The sequence below is a fragment of the Ictalurus punctatus genome, chromosome 5, assembly GCF_001660625.3.
Source record: "Ictalurus punctatus breed USDA103 chromosome 5, Coco_2.0, whole genome shotgun sequence".
In the NCBI taxonomy this organism is placed as follows: Eukaryota; Metazoa; Chordata; class Actinopteri; order Siluriformes; family Ictaluridae; genus Ictalurus; species Ictalurus punctatus.
This window is the reverse complement of record NC_030420.2, coordinates 28,660,187-28,680,618: the sequence shown is the minus strand read 5'-3', so window position 1 is coordinate 28,680,618 and position 20,432 is coordinate 28,660,187. Positions and strand designations below refer to the sequence as shown.

Genomic DNA, 20,432 nt, shown 5'->3' with positions numbered 1-20,432 from the left:
AGGCACATGACAATTTGAATTTTAAGTGCATGATCATCAGTATGCGCCAATTAAACGTATAGCTTGCTGTCCAGGTCATCCTTCGCCGGTCCAATTTGAGTCCATTGATGTCTGGATTGTGTGTGGGGAGGGGGGTCGGGTGGAGCTGGGGGGAACTGCCTGCTTTAGAATTTGACAAAGTACAGCAGGTCTTAAACTAACTCTGGTGGATCTGTTCTTTCAAATCTTGGTCAGGCAGTTCCAACCTTTCCTTGCTGCATGTTAGCCACAGTAAATGATAAGAAACATCTCGTAGGTGTTGGTTTCATTTTTCCTGCCCTGTAGGCTTCATGGCTGCTATGAAAAAGAATATTTCAATTTACATGGGGCAGATCTCTCTCATCGGAGGCTGTAGGTGGTAATGGATGGAAGCTTTAGAAGTCTGTCATCAGCCGCTTGTGGAGAGCAGAGGCCACAGTCCGAGCTCTTATTACAGAAGAGAAGGCCTCAGCATATAGTAACAGGATTTTCTGCATGGTTTCTTTTACGTTCTTCAGTCTTAAGATGATTGATTACTGTGAAGAATCAGGAGTGAACGTATATGTATTAAGTGTTGCGGTTTGGAATTTTCACAATCTGGTAACTTGGACTACCTTTGAACAAGTAGGACTTGAAGGCAATGTCATGGACGGGGATACCTTCACTGCCAACAAATTTAGTCCACCTGGTTACTAATTCATATGCTTGGTATACCCTTAAAATGTGCTAGAAACCAGAAGCTATTGAAGCAAACTATTTCAGACATGTGGCCTCGACCCAGTTTGTATCAATTCCTAAATCTAATCAGTTCATCTGCTGGGTACAATAACTCCAAATAAATCTATCTGTCTACGATTCTTGTTAATGCAAAGTCTTAAGAATGAGTGGTTGAACGTTTGCAGCATTTATAGATGGATAGATATTGTTGTATCTGTCTATATCTAACTATCTATAAATCCTTCCTTTTATTTATAGATTTTGTTATAGATTTATTTCTAGATATCGATAGTAATCATTCTTAAGATATTGCACTATTCTATACACATATAGTGTAGGAGTGGCAGCAGAGGTAGCAATGTAATGTGTTTAACAGTAGCAGATTAAAAGCCAAAGGTTCTCAGCGCAGTCAGACCCTTGTACTGAGCGATAAGGGCTGCTGTAGTATGGTTTAGGGGGAGTCCAGAGGGGAGGAGGTTGCATAATCCATCCTACATTTTGGGGGGATCGCAGTTGGACCATAAAAGACAACATAAAGAAAAGAATTGCTGTAAATGCACTTTAATGTAGATTTTGAAAAAGTCATACACCGTGACTAACACTATTGTTAGCAGGTTGGGCTGTTATTAGGACTGCTTGGTTGGGCCTTTAATATCATGCCAGGAAGCCAAATAACCATCATCAGAGAAACCAATTGGGGGGAAAAAAGTGGCAGAATGGTAAAGCTGACCTGTAAGTGTCTTTATGTTCGCCTAATTCATGTGAAAGAGCACAATTAAATATTAAACCCTTCACTTCAGACAACAGATCTTAAAATGTAAACGCATACCTGTATCTCTACCAGGGTTGCCAGGTTGAATCTTAAAATTTATGATATTGGTCTAGGAACAAATACTCTAGTCCTGATTAATATAATTTGGCCAGATGTTTGTAGACAGTTGGGATTGGGTCTGCACATGCTTTACCTTCACATTGTTGTTTGGCGTGAAGAAATCACGAGTTGTCACCATAGTGTGTAAATATAAAAGGTCAATAATATTATATGTATAATAACTTTTAATTCAAAGTGGTTGGGCAAGATGGAGAAGTCTTCTTTTTTTTAAGCCATGAGAATGGCATTCTACCTTTACACTCAGTAATCTGCAAATTTGACCATTTTCCTGAAAATGTACAGTTTGTTTACATTTAGTTATCTGGGTACTGCTTTTAATTTAAGCAAGAGGACATAATCCTATAATAAAGCTAAGCAGTTATATGATGATGCCGGATGCTTCACCTTCAACCTGATTTACATAAAATCACTATTTTTTAGATTTGAAATTTTGAGATTTGTATTTAGGATTCTACATCATTTCTAAATGATATGTTTTTAAAGGCATATCTTACCACTAAAAAGTTCAAAACAAATTAAAAACATTGGCATAAATGTAAATTTATTAAACACATAATAGAGAAAAAAATATTTAATGTGACGTGTATAGAATTGAAATTTTAAAAAATCATATTCAGATACTTTAAAACAGCTTCCATGTACCGTACTTGCTCAAATGCAGTTCTAGGAGTTAAATAAATAAATATTGGTACTTTTTTTTAACCTTTGACTGAGAAACCAATGGGGTTACAAACTTTTGCTAACTTTGTTGGGGACCTTTATGAAAACTATTGTGTGTAGTTCAGTTTATTATGTGGACGTGTTTATGTGCATAAGCCACTCTGTATAACTCTTATTTAAGCTGAACTTTAGCCCACTGCTCCTCATTGTGCTCCTCCTTTTCAAGCCTCCTCAAGGAGGTCCCTGACCCCCGTCTACCCACAATCCCTTCTGGTCCATCTCATCGCCACTGTGCTTCTGTCTCTCAGACTCTGTCAGTCAGGGGTGGGGTCAAGCTCCCCTCTTCCTTAAACCCTGTTGAATGGCTCTATTGAGAGAACCATGTTAATAATTCAGAGAGATCTCTGCTGTTTTGTTCACACAACCTGGGCTTCTGTTTAAAGACCTTTTGTGAAAAGAGCAGAGCTCCTACCGGCCCATCTTTCTTTCTCTCACATACACATTCAGGTGAGGTGAAGTCTCCAGCTTACCACTCAGGCCTGATCTGATTGAAGCCTTTTTAATACTTTGCTGTTTGAAGGAAGGGTTTGGGGAGTCCTCCACGTCTTTTATGAAAACCTGGCTGATCGCAGATCTACTGTTTTTGTGTTTGTGTGCAGGTGACCCTGGGAAAAGTGCTTAAAGCCATCGTGGTGATGAGGAGCCTGTTCATCGACCGCACCATCGTCAGAGGATACCATGAGAATGTGTATTCCGAGGATGGCAAGGTAACCGTAGGAACGATCGCTCCGGTTTGAGAGCACCCAGAGTGTTCAGGACAGATCTGTGGTCAGGTTTTATGACTAAAATCACCATTAGTTAGCATCCTTGCTTTTAGCATCACAGTAACTTGACGTGTTTTGTATTTTCTAGAAGCAAGATTAGCTTCCTGCTGGAAATTGTAGGTTCTCCAGTGTAGACTTGATCACAATCAAGGGTATATATTGATAACCCTTATTGGGGGGCACAGTGGCTTAATGGTTAGCACATTTATCCTCACACCTCCAGGGTTGGGGGTTCAGATCCCGCCTCCGCTCTGTGTGCGTGGAGTTTGCATGTTCTCCCTGTGTTTTAGGGGTTTCCTCTGGGTACTCTTGTTTCCTCCCCAGTCCAAGGACATGCATTGTAGGCTGATTGGCATTTCCAAATTGTCCGTAGTGTGTGAATGTGCGTGTGATTGTTCCCTGCGATGGGTTGGAACCCCTTCCAGGGTGTCCCCCGCCTCATTCCCCAAGTCCCCTGGGATAGACTCCAGGCTCCCCCGGGACCCAGTGTAGGATAAGCGCTACAGAAGATGGATGGATAAACCTTATTTTCCTCCCACAAGGGTCCACACTTTTTCAAAACAACAAAAACAGTTTTCAGTTCAGTTTAGATCCAGTGCCAAAATACTGCTTAGTCTTGAACTAAAACCCAGAGAAGACATGCTTGGGTGCCTGTAAGCAAAGATGTTTTCATGAATGCTGTTAAAATAAGACATCATCAGTGCAGGAATGTATGATGCACACAGTGTGTAGTATTGCCACCCCACAGCTGGACGGTCTCTGGTTCAAATCTGAGCTTGGGTTCCTATCTGTGTGGAGCGTTGCAAGTTTCCTACCTGTGCATGTGGGTTTTATCCGGGTTCTCCGGTTTTCTCCCACTTCCCCAAATCATGCTCCTAGGTGTATTGGCGAAGCTAAATTACCCTGATTTATGTGGCAGTGTGTGTATGGGGTGTCCTCTCAAATTGGAAAACCTCACTAACTATTGGTATTACCATTATTAACTCATACATCTGGGAACGTAATTGCTCGACTCATTAATGTAGGCAATGCAGATCATGTCAGCGGTCAACTGATATCAAATCTACGGCTATCTTGAATAAGAATAATAAGTTCAAGCACCTTTCACGGTTTTATAATCCTTTTTTTTTTTTTTTTTTTTTTTTTTTTTAACCGACAGCCACCAAAATATGTTTGATGTATGACTATTAACATTAACCTAACAAATTCAACGAGTATTCCGTTATGTCTTGGTGTTTGTGTTGCCCTTGTAGAGAGCATAGATCCTTCTAAAATGATTATATTTTATATTTATATATATATCTTCCCTTATTCCAGCTCACACAAAAAAAAATTCTTCCCTTCTTTCTTATGAAAAGAAATCATTAAATGCGTATTACAATTCTACAAAATCATTATTTTATATTACTACTGCTATTATTTTTCTGATTGTTGTGTTGTCATGGGTTGTGATGTCATAAGACACTTTTAAAGTAGTTTAGAAAAGCACCACCTGGACCAGTGCTAATTTCTACCTTTTCATAACTTTTTTTTTTTTTTTTAAAGCTACTTATTATTGGTTCCCATTCCCTGCATGTTCTCTGGACGTTCTTATGCAAGGTCATTCTGACATACTGGAGTCTTTTGACTATGCTCTGTAAGCCCACTGGCTCTTGCGGCTTAGGTAACAATAAGAAATCGAAAGATTTTTTTTTTTTTTAATTTGACACTAGTTTCTCCGGTGCTTTTTTAATAATTCAGACGTGTTCAGAGCTCTCCGTTCGCTATGGAAAGAGCGTAAATGATGTGAGACGTCGTCCACTATTTTATCATTTCTACTCCCACACATCACTTTCAACATTACTGGCTCATTCATTTTGAGCACGGCGATGCGCGTCTCTCACAGTCTGAGCGAGCCGAGCCATTTGAACACGCCGAGGTGACACTAATATGAGGCGGCCATCAAAGCCGTGCGCAGCCTTGATCAGCGTTAATTATGGTAGCGAGTATGAAGCGTGTGAACTCGCTGTCAGGATGCTGCTTTGCCCTGGGGTGCCGGGCCATCGTGTGTGTGTGGTGAGCAATAATGATTAACCTCTGCTGGCGGAAACGGCTACTCCCACTGCCTGTTGCGCCATACGCAGCTCACCTTTATCCTTCTAGAAACTTGTACAAATAAACGTTTATTTCTTTGTTTCTGATGGCGCTTGACTGTTTAAACCCCACTGAGATTTGATTCCTCGGTTTTTAGGCGTCTGAAAAACTTTGTTTTGGTGTTTTATTGAGTGCAGGAGCTCATTTTTTGTTTGCAGTGTATGAAATATTCGCATGGTTAAGGCATTATAAATGCAATTGACTCATTTGCAGTGTTGTATTTATCTATGGAAAGACCAATGTCTTTGTTTTACACTTTGTACTGTTTCAGTGCTTAAATTTGTCATAGTTCCTGTGCATCTTATCTAAAAAGACAAGGAACACTAAGAGTCAAGGGGAAACTCTTAGGGCTTTCTGTGCCTTTAAAGAAAGATGAAGGATTTCCAGGAGCTAAAAATGAAATCAGAGATGTTTGTGTTTTTTATTCCATAGAATCACTGCAGGTGTTTTAATAATAGTTATCCAATCAGGATTTATTTTCCTTCTTGGTGTCAGAATAGATCCAGCAAATGAGGTTCGGGTATTGGTTAGGACTTCTGGGAGACAAAAGGCTGTACATGTCTGTTTAGCCAAATTTATTATGACCTATGATCAAATTATTTATTATTTATTTTATGGCATTAAAAATTGTCAGTTATCATCTTCGTCTTTTGATAAAAGCAAACTAGATGCTAGATCAGTTCAAACAGATTATTTAATATCTACACTTTTAACTGTTTCAGATATTTAAATGTTGGTGCAGCCACACTCAAATTTTCTAATGATCTCCCCTAAAGTCTGTGTAAGTCTGCAATCAGATTTTATGTCTTAAATGACGAAATGATCAATCATTTTTATATCATTTTTGTATACAACGATCGGCCATAACACTAAAACCACCTGCCCAATACTGTGTAGGTCTCCCTTGTGCTGCCAAAACAGCTCTGCCAAATCGAGGCATGGACTCCACAAGACCTCTGAAGGTGTGCTGTGGAATCTCGCACCATGAGGTTAGCAGCAGATCCTTTAAATCTTGGAAGTTGCGAGGTGGGGCCTCCGTGGATCGGACTTGGTTGTCCATTGTTGGGGAATTTTCGAGGCCAAGTCAACACATTGAACTATTTGTCATGTTCCCCAAACTGTCCCTGAAGAATTTTTGCAGTGTGACAGGGCGCATTATGCTGCTGAAACAGGGCGTTGTCATCAGTCAGCCTTGAGCGCCCTTGTTCCCGTCGCTGCTTATGGTAGGTACGAAGCACTGCATTACCAGGAACACCCCACAAGACCTGCCGTTTTGGAGATGCTCAGTCGTCTAGCCAGCACAATTTTGACTCTTGTCAAAGCCGTTCAGATCCTTCCGCTTGCCCATTTTTCCTGCTTCCAACACGTCAACTTCGAGAACTGACTGTCCACTTACTGCTTAATATATCCCAACTCTTGACAGGTGCCATTGTAACGACATAATCAATGTTATTCACTTCACCTCTCAGTGCTTTAATGTTATGGCTGATCTACATACAGACATGTTATACTACAGTTAGCCATGTTACTGTCCATTGAAACAGAAATTCCACCTAGCTAGTCTACTATCTAGATACTGTTGTGGCCAAATGCCCACAGCCACACTCCAAAATCTAGTGGAAAGCCTTCCCAGAAGAATGGAGGTTATTATAACAGCAAAGAGTTGACTAAACGGTGTGTGTGATGTTCAGGTGTCCACATACTATTGGCCATATAGTGTACTTGCCTTTTGTTTTAGTCTAGAATATCTCTCTGGCTGCAAAGAGTTTGTGAGCCCCTGCTCTATATTGCCCCTAGCTGTGAATGAGTGCGGTGTCTTGTGATGAACTGGCATCCCATCCAGGTTGTAATCCCGACTGATACCCTGTGATCCCGGGATAGGCTCCAGATCCACAGCGACCAGGATGAAGTGTTTGCTAACAATGAATGAATGTTGTAAAGAGTGAATCGAGCACAACTTGGTCTGAATGTATTCACACTAGAGCACAGTGTAGGTAGAGAAACGACCATAGTGCGGCATGAGCGGGTATTTTTTTGAGACGTATACACTTTATATTGGCTCTCTTCTGGATTAAAAGTATTCAGACACTTTATGCTCTTACCAGCTTCCACTTAATATTTTTATCTTGCACAAAAAGCAGTCTTTGAGCGGATTAGTTCTTCACACGGTGCGGTTTAAACGTAACCACGCGGGATGTCTCTATACAAAACAGACTCTTTGAGAAGGCTTTGGGGAAGAGCTCGTAATCCGGCTCGCTGTTTGAAGCTGCAGGTGACTCAGAGGTGACCTGGGCCGAGGGAAAACAAGCTTCAGGAGTCAGCTGTGCTTATTGACTTCCTTCTGCCTGCACCTCACACTTCTACCACCTTAAGCCCTCGGATCAGGTTTTACCACACAGGCCATTAATCCCCGATGCAAGACTCCCAGCAGAGGCTGATGAGGCAGCCTCGCGGGAGAGGAGAGAGGGAGAGCAATTGGAGGAGGGAGTGAGGGAGGCTGAAAGACAGGAAGAGAGGGCACATGGATGAGTGAGTGAGATCGAAAGATAGGAGAAGGAAAACTGCACTATCAAAGTGGGGCTTCAAAGACTTTCTCTGACGTCTCTTGGGTAATTTGCGATCGGGCATTCTTCCTACTTCAAAGGGCATCAGCATGTCTGAGTGGGTCGGGGGACAGTGGAGGAGATGGCATCTGATTTCTCTAATAAACGCTGACACCGACCCTGTTTGATATTAGATTCAGGGAACATTTTGATTTGTTATCGTCTTTGAACCTGTTCTGATGACCTTAACACCACAGGCTGATGAGGAGAAGGATTTTTGTTTTGTTTTTTGTCCTCAACATAAAACTGGGCCGGTGTAAGAGATAGACAGCAACTCGTATCAGCTCTTTCACCAGCCACTTTAATAGTAACACGTATCCAGTCAGCCAATAACGTGGCAGCAGAGCAAGGTACAAATGAAGGGCTTCATTTAATGGTCACATCAAACATCAGAATGGAGGAAAATGGGATCTCCTTTGAGATCCTTTGATCTCCTTTTGGATCTCCTTTCTGTGGAAATGGTTGTTGGTATGTACAGGCCGGTTTGAGTATTTCAATCTCAAGTGTCATTTTCACACACAGAACAGTCTGTAGCATGGTGGCCAGTCATTTGCTTGAAACATGGACAAAAGTACACAAATTCATGCTTCTATGGGAAGACCTCCGCTATCTACAGCCAGCTTCTTTTGCAGAAGTAAAGAGAAATAGAAACTAAGTTTGCCAGTTTTTCTGTGCTGCACCAGCAACTCCACCAGCACCAGACCTGATGGTTGTTGAGAGGAGACCGGAGTGGGCCTGTTAGCCAATATCGACTATCCCACATCCTTGTACTGATCCAGAACCTGACAAAGTGTCATAACACAGCTAGCAAATTGCTGACGAGTTTCTGTATGGTTATACGCCATCCATACAGCCTGAATAATGTCGAACCTTTTGCTGATATCATAACAGGCATATTGTGTTACACTTTGTATGGGAAATGTCTTGCTTTTATATAAATATATATATATATATTTGTGTGTGTGTGTGTGTGTGTGTGTGTGTGTGTGTGTGTGTGTGTGTGTATATATGTGTGTATATATATATATATATATATATATATATATATATATATATATATATATATATACATACACACACTTACATGTAGCTCCTTCAGGTAAAACTTTCTTTTGCTTTGGTTGTTTAAATTGTAAAAATCAGTAAATCAGCCCACCTGCTCTTCTTCCCCTCTTGAGAATGGACCTGCTTCTAGGCTGGCAGCGTGCATTTGAAACCCATGCTGGTGATATATTTCCATACTTTCATATTTCCATACATAAAAGAGCTATTGCAGGTGTGTGGAGATATAAGATAACGTTTTGAGAGCAGATTTAGTTGCCTCAGCCGGCAAGAGGAAAAATTCCTGATAAGTCTGACTGTGCAGAATCTGTGGCTGTGAGAACAATCTAACAGCCTCTGTTCCCTTCCAGATCTACATTTTTAAATAAAACCTGTGAGTTTCTTCGATTGATACAGATTAATATGTGGAAATTAATTAACTTTTTTTTTTTTCTTTTCAGCTGGACATCTGGTCAAAGTCCAACTACCAAGTATTTCAAAAGGTGAGTGAACCAGTGTGCATACAGAGTCTACACACAGCCTAATTATGTATAATATATTAGAAGAGGAAAAGTCCATTTTGCCAGTGGGATGTTGCACTAATCCCCACTTCTGTCTGAGTGTGGTCTTTAATTACAGCAGGCATGTGAAGGACAGTATTTAAAGCTGTAATGCGCTTTAAAGTCAGCTCTGATAGGCGCACAGCGAGAGTATGGTGATGTGTATGCCTATGAGAGTAACACCATCTTGGCCTCTCCTCTTTCCGAAGTCAGACTACATTGCTGGTGTGAAAACCTTTAATCATTCATCAGTAGAATCCTACAGTAGATCCTAATTAGATATCCATCTTTCATCCCAATGGCAGTCACGTTTCCTTCTTCCTCACCAATGCCCATGCCTCCTTTTATCCCTCAGCCATCATTTGGATTTGTGGTTTTGAATTTTTTTTTTTTTTTTTTTTTTTTTTTAAACTCCAAACCACTTTCCCTGCATCCCTCGGTACACCCCCAGCCTGGGTTTAAGTCCGCTGCTTTCTTCCTTTTATGTTCCTCTTTCTCTGAATCTCATTAGACTGGAATTAAAGCGCAGGAAGCCTCTGGGCAGATGGAGCTCCGGTGCCTGGCTCTCCTCTTACATCTTTTTAGAGAGTGAGAGATCGTGTAAGAGATTGACAGAGAGAGAGTAACTGCAGTGGGAATGAGAACACAAGACAGAGATGTGGAGAGAGAGAGAGAGAGAGAGACAGTATGGCTCACTGCAGCTTACAGTGGAAAGACAGGGAGAGTTTTTACCTGAGAAAGCGGTTGTGGATGTTCTGATCCAAGGAATGTCCTGTTTGTTTCTCTTACTGCACATGATAATTTAAACATAGCTACTTGAAATGGGAGGGCAGGACCCCCTCGAATGTTCTCCTCACAGCTGTTAGTTCTGCCTTGCAGCTCTTCTTGCTCACAAAATTAGTTCACTTTAGTTCAGCTCTCCCAACCAGTTCCACTCGTTGAGGGTTGCAATCAGACCGAGTACGAGTACATGCTTTTGGTACTTGTCAAAACCGATACTGATCCCGAAATGCGTAACATGCACTATATGGCCAAATCATTATGGACACTTGACCATCACACTCATATGTGCTTTTTGAACATTCCATTCCAGATGTAGTCCCTCTCTGCTGTTATAATAACCTCCATGCTTCTGCATAGGCTTTCTACTAGATTTTGTAGTGTGGCTATGGGTCTTTGTCCATTCAGCCACAAGAGCGTTACTTATGTCGAGCGAGGAAGCCTGGATTGCAGTCAGCGTTCCTGTTCAGTGGGGTTGTGATCACGGATGTGTGCAGGCCACTCGAGATCTTCCACTCCAACCTTGGCAAACCATGTCTTCATGGAACTCGTTTTGTGCACAGGCGCATTGTCATGCTGGGAGATGTTTGGGCCTCTTAGTTCCAGTGAGAAACTCATTCTTGACAATTGAACGTGTGCTTCCAAAGACCCGCATATGGGCGTGATGGTCCGTTTCCCACAAAGCTTTGGCTGTATCCTGTAGTGTATTTAGTATTAAGCAATCAGGGGCATTATGGAACAATTTATTTAGCTCTGTTCAAGTTGGTTGCTAGCAAAGAACTCCTCGTGCTAAGTTATGTTCAAGATGTTTTGCCGTTTAAACAGAATCCGTAATAGAGATCACGAGAGTGGCCTGAACATGCCGAGCTGTATCAACCAGTATGCTTATTAAAAATCGGCGCACGTTGCTAAGAAATTGCAATTGCAAGCATAGTCTAGACACTTACAGGCAAGGGGAAAGGAAGTGTGGCTCAGCACTCAGTGCTCGCTGAACTGAACTGCTCTCGCATAATAGAGTTTCTCTGCACTCTCTCACTTCGCTGCTTTACTTTCATGATTTTTAATGACCTGTTGTTCATAGTGCTCTGCACACTCAGGATGGCTGGCCTCATGCTCTCTGGTAAAGGTACCGTTTAAATGCCGTGAGATGTTTTATCAGGATACTTGCATTGTAGGAATACGCTGCTCTTAATATTTACGCAGAGGACAGTTTGTAGTCTAATATGTTAATATCGGAGCATTTTAAAAAATTTTTATTACAAGTAAATGAGTACGACTATGGTACCAGACTGATATCCCATACCAGTATCAGTTTCGCTAATGCCCTATAATTTATTGAATAGTTCAGAGTGTGCGGTATACAGTATCATGCATTGAAGACATAAGTGAAATTGCTATTCAGACATAACTGAATATGTCTCCCAGCTTTTACTCAGTGAATGATGACAAAGTGCAAACGATCTAGAAGAATGAAATTGTTCATTTGTAGCACCTCACGACGGTTACATTAGCGATGGGAGGCGAGGCTTTGGAGAAAGTAATAAGGAGATGGAGAGCTTTTGGGAAATGAAACAATAACATTAATCTCAGTGTCTGAGATATAGATTGGAAATGGGTTTAACGTTTCTGCCAATGGCTCCGTGCCCTTTTTTCAGGTGTTCTGTGATATGGTTGATTTTTTTTTTTTTTTTTTATAACGGTCAAAATCAAACTGCTTCTCCTGAGCATACAGTTATTAAGTAGTAGGCATAACAGTGAAACATGAAAACTGGAAACTTTTATTTGGTCTGTGCTGCTTCGAGCACTCCGAGATCACATCTGCCGAGATGACTTGTACACTATGTTGAGCCTGTAAGGTTCTCCTCAAGGTCGTATATTTTTTTTTTAAAACTTCAATTAAGAGCCAAGATGCATTAATGACTATTCTTGCTGAACCACACTCTGTCTAGATGTTTGGAGCCAGATAAGCTATTACAAATCTATATTTATAGATCATTTACAGAGGGTGGTGGTTTAAATTACAAATCTCTGCCCAGAAATACACACTGTGATCATCAGTGAGTGACTTGAAATGACAAACATCATCAATCACAGCTCTAAAATCCAGTTAAAGTGAAAGCCAGTCTGACAAAAGAGAGTTTGACTACAATTATATGACTTTGCTTAATGTACTGAAACATAATTCCCTTGCGTATGACATTTCCTGATGTTCATTGTGCCCAGGTGACGGACCACGCCACCACAGCCCTGCTGCACTACCAGCTGCCCCAGATGCCCGATGTGGTGGTGCGCTCCTTCATGGTGAGTTCTTCCTGGTGTTTTTTTTAATTACACTCCACACTTCTGTCCCTGTCGTGCTGCTGTGCCTCCTGCACAGGCTCTTCTCACTTTTGACATATCATACAGATAGGTGACAAATTAAAGGGGGAAAAATAACAGTGTCTTAGTAAGGTGTTGGGCCACCATGCCCCACTAATATACACCACCATAGATTCTACAATTCTCTGGAACTACACTGCATTCTTCCAAAAGATATTCAATTGGAGATTTGATGATGGTGTTAGAGCGTGTTGTCTAACACATCTCCCCAGAAACTCCCATAGGCGTTCAATTGGGTTGAACCCTGGTGATAATGAAGGCCATAGCATACGATTTACGTAATAGTCATAGCCACCAAACGTTTCATCCGGCCCTCATTCCCTCATGGATCGGAGCGGGGTCATTCTGGAAGAGGCCACTTCCATCAGGATAGAAATGTTTCATTGTAATACAAGAGTAAACACTGCTAACCATATGTGAGTTGCGTTTGTAAAGCCAGTGGTCTGAAAGGATATAATGAGCCATAAATTCAGCCCAGTAGCAAAGCGTCACAGGAGACTAGTCGCAGGTCACGCATTTAATGAAAATTAATCTCTACAAGTGGAGCAGCTAATTGCATCACCAACACACCAAACTTTGAATCTTAAGCTAGCAACAGACAGCACATAAATATGCAGTGAGAACAACACTCAAGTTAGGGTCATCGGTGGTCCTACAGATCACCTGTGACGTAGAGTAACATTGCTTTCATGGTTTTGCTTCTATTATCTGGAAACCAGAAATGGGATGCTCGACTGTAGCATGTCCTCCAAAACTGACCCCAGGCAGGCTAGGATTAAACTTCCAGGAAATGATATGAAAGAACCCAAGATCATTGTTCTGTCCACTAGGACTGGACCACATGCAGCAATACAAATAAGAATGGCACAAAGCTGGCCAGTTGGGTGGATGGCATTTGGGGACTGACCTGGGGAGATCATGGAAGGCCCAGCTGGTAAGCCAGAAGTGGATGTGTGGCCCCCTGCAGCTGGTTTCGCCATTCCTCTAGGCAGGTTGATGACCAACAATTCCTGGTATCGCACACCATGGGTTCTTTTGTGTAGACTACTAAGCTGAGTGAGCACTTGTCTTACATGCCATATATGTTCATAAAGAGAACATGAAATAAGCAGTACGTTATCTAGATACACAAAGAACATCTCTCCGAGTATGATTTCTGAAAGTTTGAAACACAGCTGAAACGATAGCTACCCCACTCTTGGGGGTTCTCTGTTCTGTATTTCTCCCATTAGCTGGAGAACTCTCTCACACTTGAGTGTAACAAAGGCCTTCCAGTTATTTGTAATACCTGGCTCTTGAGATGGTTTTTGTTTTTATGAATGTGATGCCAATAATTGTATGTGGCGAGTAGTACACAACGGTCTGACTGGAGCAGTTATGACAGGACAAAACTGATTACTGCCATCTCCCGTCACTTTGGTGGAAATCTCTTCTGTTCCTGTATCTGTTTTTCCAACTGTATGTAGTGAAAAGGAAAAAAAGTCATGTGTCTGAGTCAGGAATGTGGGCACTTGTGTAGTCTTCAAGTATACGTCAGCTGTTCTGAGGAGGTTTCAGCATCTTTTCAACAGAGACCATGACTAAGCACAGTTTAGGACTAATTTGTTTCTCAGTCTCACACCTCTCAGTTCTTCTCTTGGCTCATGACAGTTGTGATAAATACCACTTGAGCTGAATGAGCTAGAGCTGGGAGAAGAAAAATGTGTAGTACATGGGAGAAGGTGCAGAATTCAGGCTGCAAACATCTGGATGATCCTGTGGGTATCTGTAGAACTACATCTCCTAATCCTATCATTTGACACAGTCTACTTAATGTAAACTATAAGTTTGATTTAACTGGTCATTATTTGCGTAGACCTAATAACAAATACATATACGGTACTGTAAGGGATGGTAGGAAATCTCATTGTGCAGTGAGGCCAGGTTTGAGGTCTTGAATTAGTCAGTGGGTTTTGAGAGGGGGTAGTATACAGACCTGAGTTGGGACATTGAGGTGAACCGGTTTCAGATCATTGGAGTGTACATGTTTGTGCCCATGCCTGCTGTGAGGAATCTTGGCCCCATACCATGGTCATGCTGCTTATGCCAATGCAATTAGGCCAGTCAGTCAGATGTAAGCTGCTTCTGAGCAAATCAGGAATTTTTCATTCTGGACTTATTTTCAGGCCCTAGGTGTCCTACGAGATACTTGGGAAATGGCTCTAATTGTGAACTCTCGCATATTGAGCTGCCCTATAATTAGTTTGTCATTTATAATAAGCAAGTGACATTTTCTCCAAAGTGGCATGTTAGTGTTTGCCCTATCATTGGAAGATCGCAAACGCAAGGTCTAATCCATGTAATGTCACAAGTCAATACATGGCCAGGAGTCTGGAAGAGCACAGTTGGTGTCGGTCTGTTGGGTGGGAAGGGTGGCATTCTTCTCTCGCCTGTCAATCAGAGCAACATCAGCTAATTGTAAGCATTTGTTGGCTCATATGGAGGAGGGCTATTAGAACTCTCCTTCAAATGCATTCATCTGTCTGATATCAATACATAAAGAGTAGTTTGAGAATATGCAGTGGCTTCAAGTGTCTCACACGTGGGATAGCAGAGAAGCAAGCCATGGCTAAGATTTCATGGCAACCGAAGACAACATTGAGAGGGAAAAAATCGGGTTAATCTGAATTCATCATCCTGTCTATGGAAAGCACTTGCTGAGTCACTTGGTCCAGAGCTTGAGATTGTCCTCAGATATTATATCTATTGTTTTTCTTTTCCGAGTCGGTTATGGAAAACTGTGTATTTCTCTTTCCTGCAGACCTGGCTCAGGAGTTACACCAAGCTTTTCCAGACACCATGTCAGCGCTGTGGTAAGTTTTTGCAAGACGGCTTGCCTCCCACCTGGAGGGATTTCCGCACCCTCGAGGCCTTCCATGATACCTGCAGGCAGTGAATCCGTAAACTCTACAGGAGTGATGATACCCACTGGACAAGGGATGAACAAATACAAAAGTGTGTGTGTGTGTGTCTATGACCCTGCTTGTATTGAAAGACTTTTGAAAGTACAAGTTGCATCTAACGGGCCAAACGGAACGACTTCAGTAGTCAGGGTCGGTCATGACCAACAGGTTATATGTACAGGTATGCCGACGACACACTCGTATCCACTCTCCGTGTAATAAAGGCAGATTTGTATTCCAAACGTTTTGTGAAAGTTAGCCGTCCAGTCACAGGTTTCACTGGAAGAAAAAGATGTCAGAGATGCTTGCTATTTCCAGTGAACATTAACTTCCTGTGCTCATATCTAGTGTTTCAAACTTCCATAAACTTGTGTCCTACTTAGTTTTCACATAGCTTTTTTTTACCTAAAAAAAAAAAAATGCTTCGGTGAAGCACTCCAAAGCAAAAGTGTTGCAACACCGGTTTTTGTTGTTATTGTTTGTGAGCTTTTTTGTAGTCCTGTTTATAAAGAAATCATGTTTAATATTTCATGAGTCACTCAAAGTAGGAAGTTTCTCTTTTTTTTCTTTTTTTTTTAAATAAAACAGTCAACTGCTACAACTAGGTCATAACTTCATATGTAGCCTATTCTATGAACACGGCGCGTTTGTGATTGGACAGGAATTGCATGTGTGTGGTGGGGTTTTTTGTTTTTGTTTTTGTTTTTTTTTCCTTTGCGTTCCAGTTTTGATGTAATAAAATCTTTTTTTTTTTCTTTTCCATTCTGTTCTTGTCTTTATTTTAAAAGCGGCTCTGCTAATAGGAAAATTTAAAAATATACCTTTGCCATACGTGGTGTTGCCATCATTTTTGCTGGTATTGACATTTTCATTGTTCAACTCGAGCGTTCCCGTAGCAGTTTGCTTTTTATGTTACTCGAGAATGTGAGCGGGGAAACAACAAACATCCGCGCGCACAGTTTCAGTGCACGAATGCAGGGCGCCTCAAGCCTGCAACTCAGGAGGTGCATTTTTACACTACTGTGACCTAGAAATTATACCCTTAGTTCTCGTGTCATGCATAATTTAACTAAAGGTGAAAAAGTAAAGCAGGGTTGGTACAGGCAGCAAACAGAACTTGGAGATGGTTTAATAAGCCGGGCCTGCATGGTACCTTGGTGGGTTGTAACGTATGTGATCTTGCTATATGCCAAGACCTGAATTATTTACTGTGTATTTGTTTCGAGTCAAGGGTCGCCATATCTGCTTTAGAGGAAACGTCGAAATCTTAAACCTTCTGTCTAATAATGCCTTCGTAGAAAATTGGGTATTCATTTGATTTTTACATCACGATATGTCTGAAGAAGAATCACAGGTCAATAGATCAAGTTGTGTGTGCATGTTTTTAAAGTTTCATGGCCTTGGTGCAGAGAGAATAATTTGACTGTCTTTGTGGGTCTTCTTAACCATAATGGGGTGAACATGTGGACTGTCGTTGCACACGGCATTGTTACTCTTGCTGCAATAAAACCGTCTAGTGCAACGTTTTAATCTCTAGTAACCAAATAAATTCATTTAGTCAAATGACCCGAATTTAGCTATTGCCTTCCACAGAAATAATAAAAAACATTCAGAGATTGCACAGGATAATGCAAGGTTTCAAACGTATATACAGTCGTGTGAAAAAATAAGTACACCCCATGGAAATTGTTGTACATATTTGGACAAGCAAACATTTGATCCTCTTTGGAACAGTGCCTATTAATAATGTTGATCAAATGTAGTATATATGTGTAATATGTAGTGTGTATATATATATATGTGTAATATATTACATATATCCATCCTATATACCGCTTATCCTTTTTCAGGGTCACAGGGAACTGATCCCAGGGTGCATCGGCAACAAGGCGGGGTACACCCTGGACAGGGTGCCAATCCATCACAGGGCACAATCACATACACACTCACACTACAGACACTTTAGACATGCCAATCAGCATGTCTCTGGACTGGGGGAGGAGTATACAGAGGAAACCCCTGCAGCACGGGTAGAACATGCAAACTCCGCACACACAGGTGGGAATCGAACCCCCAACCCTGGCAGTGTGAGGCGAACATGCTAACCACTAAGCCACCGTGCACATCTTATATTACATTTAGTACATACTATATATCTATAAACAAAGAAAAACATGATGATAATAATTGTTGATCTGGTATGGATTTCTCTAAGGATACGTTTATTTAACATTTGTTGAGTAAGTTTCATCCATGAGAAAGTCTTCAGGACTGAAGACTTATGGAATCAAATCATGGCTCATGAGCCATTTCAAGGGCCCTTTTTTTTTTTTTTTTAAAGAGCACAGATTTTGAGTTTCATTTACAAATATATTTGAGTCAAAAAAAAAAAATCGTGAAAACATTGATTGACTGCCCCATAAACTGTCCTTAGGCTTCTATTATAAGTCAGTGTCAGATATCCATGTGGTAAACATGCATACAGTACAGATATAGTTCATAGAGATTAGGTTGAGGAAAAACACTGAAACTTTAATGTTCCCTAAGGCATCACATCAGTTGTTATACGATTAAAAATATTCAAAAACTCAATTCAAACTTTGTTTAACTTTGCAGGAGATGTGGGTCTCGTGTAGGTTACTCCCACTAATCAGAGGTTGTTCTCACCGAGTGTGCTACAGTACCCTGCACCGCAGCTCCAGATGCCTGAATAAAAGAACTCTGTGCGACTTTGTGAGCTATCTGAAAGTGACTTCAGTTCCCATCCTACGCAAGGTGACAGGAAGAGTCTTGTGCTGACAGACTTAAAGAGTGGAGGGATGGGGAGATGTAGAAGCCCCTCTCAAGCAGTCTTTTAACATGGCAGCGTTAGAGTCGCTCTGTTCGCAGACTGCCTGCAGCTCTGACTGGAAGCACGAGGTGAGATCTAGAGGCTTCACCTACCTCCCAGAGCCACCAACCACGCACCTGCTTCTGCACAGGAATGTAATATCTCTTCATCTCTCCAGTGTTTTAGTGCTCCAAGCAGCTTTACCGTGATTAACAAATACCAATTAATGCAACCTGAGAATTTGATATAAACCCCGCCTTTGTGTAGTTATTACAGTGAAAACTACTCAACGTGTTCATTATTCTATATTTATACCACAGCGTACTGAATGCTCAAATTTTATTGGTCAGAAGGGGTTCATTCATTTTATATATCAGCAGCGCTGGCGGTCGTTCCAATTCAATTCACGTTTATGTAAATGGTCTGCACTTATATAGCGCTTTTTTCAACTTTAGCGGTTCTACAAAACACTTTACGCTGGTTCTCATTCAACCATTCTCTCACACTCACCAATGGTAGCGCTAGCTTGCCATCGTGAACAACTGGAGGGTCAGTGTCTTGCCCAAGGACACTTCAGAAAGTGGGCCGGGAATCGAACCGCCAACTCTACGATTAGTGGACAACCTGCTCTACCACCTGAGCCACAGGTGCCCTTGCACTTGTTCTAATAAATGATTCTTTCTATAATAACAACTGATTCACAAGGACGTCCCTGGATGCTTCACTCAATCTTAAAAACCGTTATTTTGGTGTGGAAAACCCCCCAGAAAAACGTGGAATTATTGAGGAAATGTTCATTTAATATGTATGGAAGGAGTCTCCAGTGCCAATGCTTTGGCAGAGGACTTTGTGGTTTATGGTTTCTCAGTAACCTGAAAATGTGTGATTTTTGTCTTTCCAGACAGAGAAAAAGGCCTGAGGTGAGGAAATGACTGTTTATAGCTGCTACTACTAATTGATAATAGGAACTGACGTGTTTTGCAGATGTTTCACAACATTAAATGTTGAATGAAAAAAGGATCAAAACTACGTTTTTTTTTTTTAATGAATAGTGTTTGCTTGTATTTCCTCATTTGTAAGTCGCTTTGGATAAAAGCGTCTGCTAAATGAATACATGTAAACGAATGTAAACGAATAAAAAATTGTTAGCGTTGTCAAATCGTCATGAGATAAGAGGAATAAAACACTTTGGGGCATGCTTTTATAGGGAAACAATCGACCACGGGTTGAACTGCCTATTAGAGCACATCCTGATGTGTTTTATTCCTTATATATTAAATACAGTGCGTTATACATGTACATGCAACATCAGCACAAGTCAGCATTTCCTCCATCTTGTCTTAGACTGGCCCTGTATTTGGTAACTAATTAATGTTGCACACGGTTTTGTTTTCACTGATCTTTTAACTTTGTTTTCTACACTGGTTTCTTCAGCCCTGAGTTATACGTTGGTGCCTTATTATTGTTGTTGATTCATCCTCCCCCAGTGTGTCTGTGAGTGCGTGTGATGCTTTTTTTTGTGCCTGTCGCTCATCCGCCCCTGAACTGTGGCCTCATTAGCCTCTGTTCTCCAGATCTTTCCACAGCCTCCCCTCTGAACGTGTAATTACTGATCCCGACCCATGTTAATGATTGGTGTCGAGTCCCAGTGCCTGACACTCGTTGTCCTTTCTCTGGTCTATCAAAATCTGCTGAAGATGAAAGATGGGATGGTGTAAAGAGATTGGTAGTGAATCGAATGTTTGAATTGGATGTTGAGCTGGATTTTAATGTCTTGCGTTCCCCTAGTGATGTGGGGAAATGAGCATTTCATTTTCTTCACAAAATAATAGAACATTTTTGAATAATCATTCAATCAATCTCCCAGCCTGCTTCTTTGAGTTTTGTTCGGTGGTAATAGTCTGGCTTCTCAACCTGAAAACCTCTGGTCTTCAGATTCTTAAAAGAATAAGGTTAGAGATGGAATATGTTCTTAGATATGCTAATGCAAATGATTATGTGCTCTGCAACATTAGACCCTACTCCCACCCGGTATTGCCATTTGTCTCGTTTC

At 41.2% G+C, this 20,432-nt stretch overlaps 1 protein-coding gene across 2 annotated transcripts in view; it reads left to right on the top strand.

The window, feature by feature from the left end:
• The window catches only part of med27 (mediator complex subunit 27), a 58,119-nt gene extending 41,812 nt beyond the window's left edge, over positions 1–16,307 (top strand). The window contains exons 5-8 of one of the 2 annotated variants that reach the window (XM_017468836.2): positions 2,947–3,054; positions 9,350–9,391; positions 12,452–12,529; positions 15,408–16,307. In XM_017468836.2, the coding sequence (XP_017324325.1) occupies positions 2,947–3,054; positions 9,350–9,391; positions 12,452–12,529; positions 15,408–15,542 (363 nt within the window). In that variant the 3' untranslated portion in view covers positions 15,543–16,307. Of the gene's footprint in view, positions 1–2,946; positions 3,055–9,349; positions 9,392–12,451; positions 12,530–13,437; positions 15,379–15,407 lie in introns of those variants that run through there. The other variant, XM_047155716.2, reaches the window with a different exon arrangement.
• Positions 16,308–20,432: the final 4,125 nt, after the last annotated feature.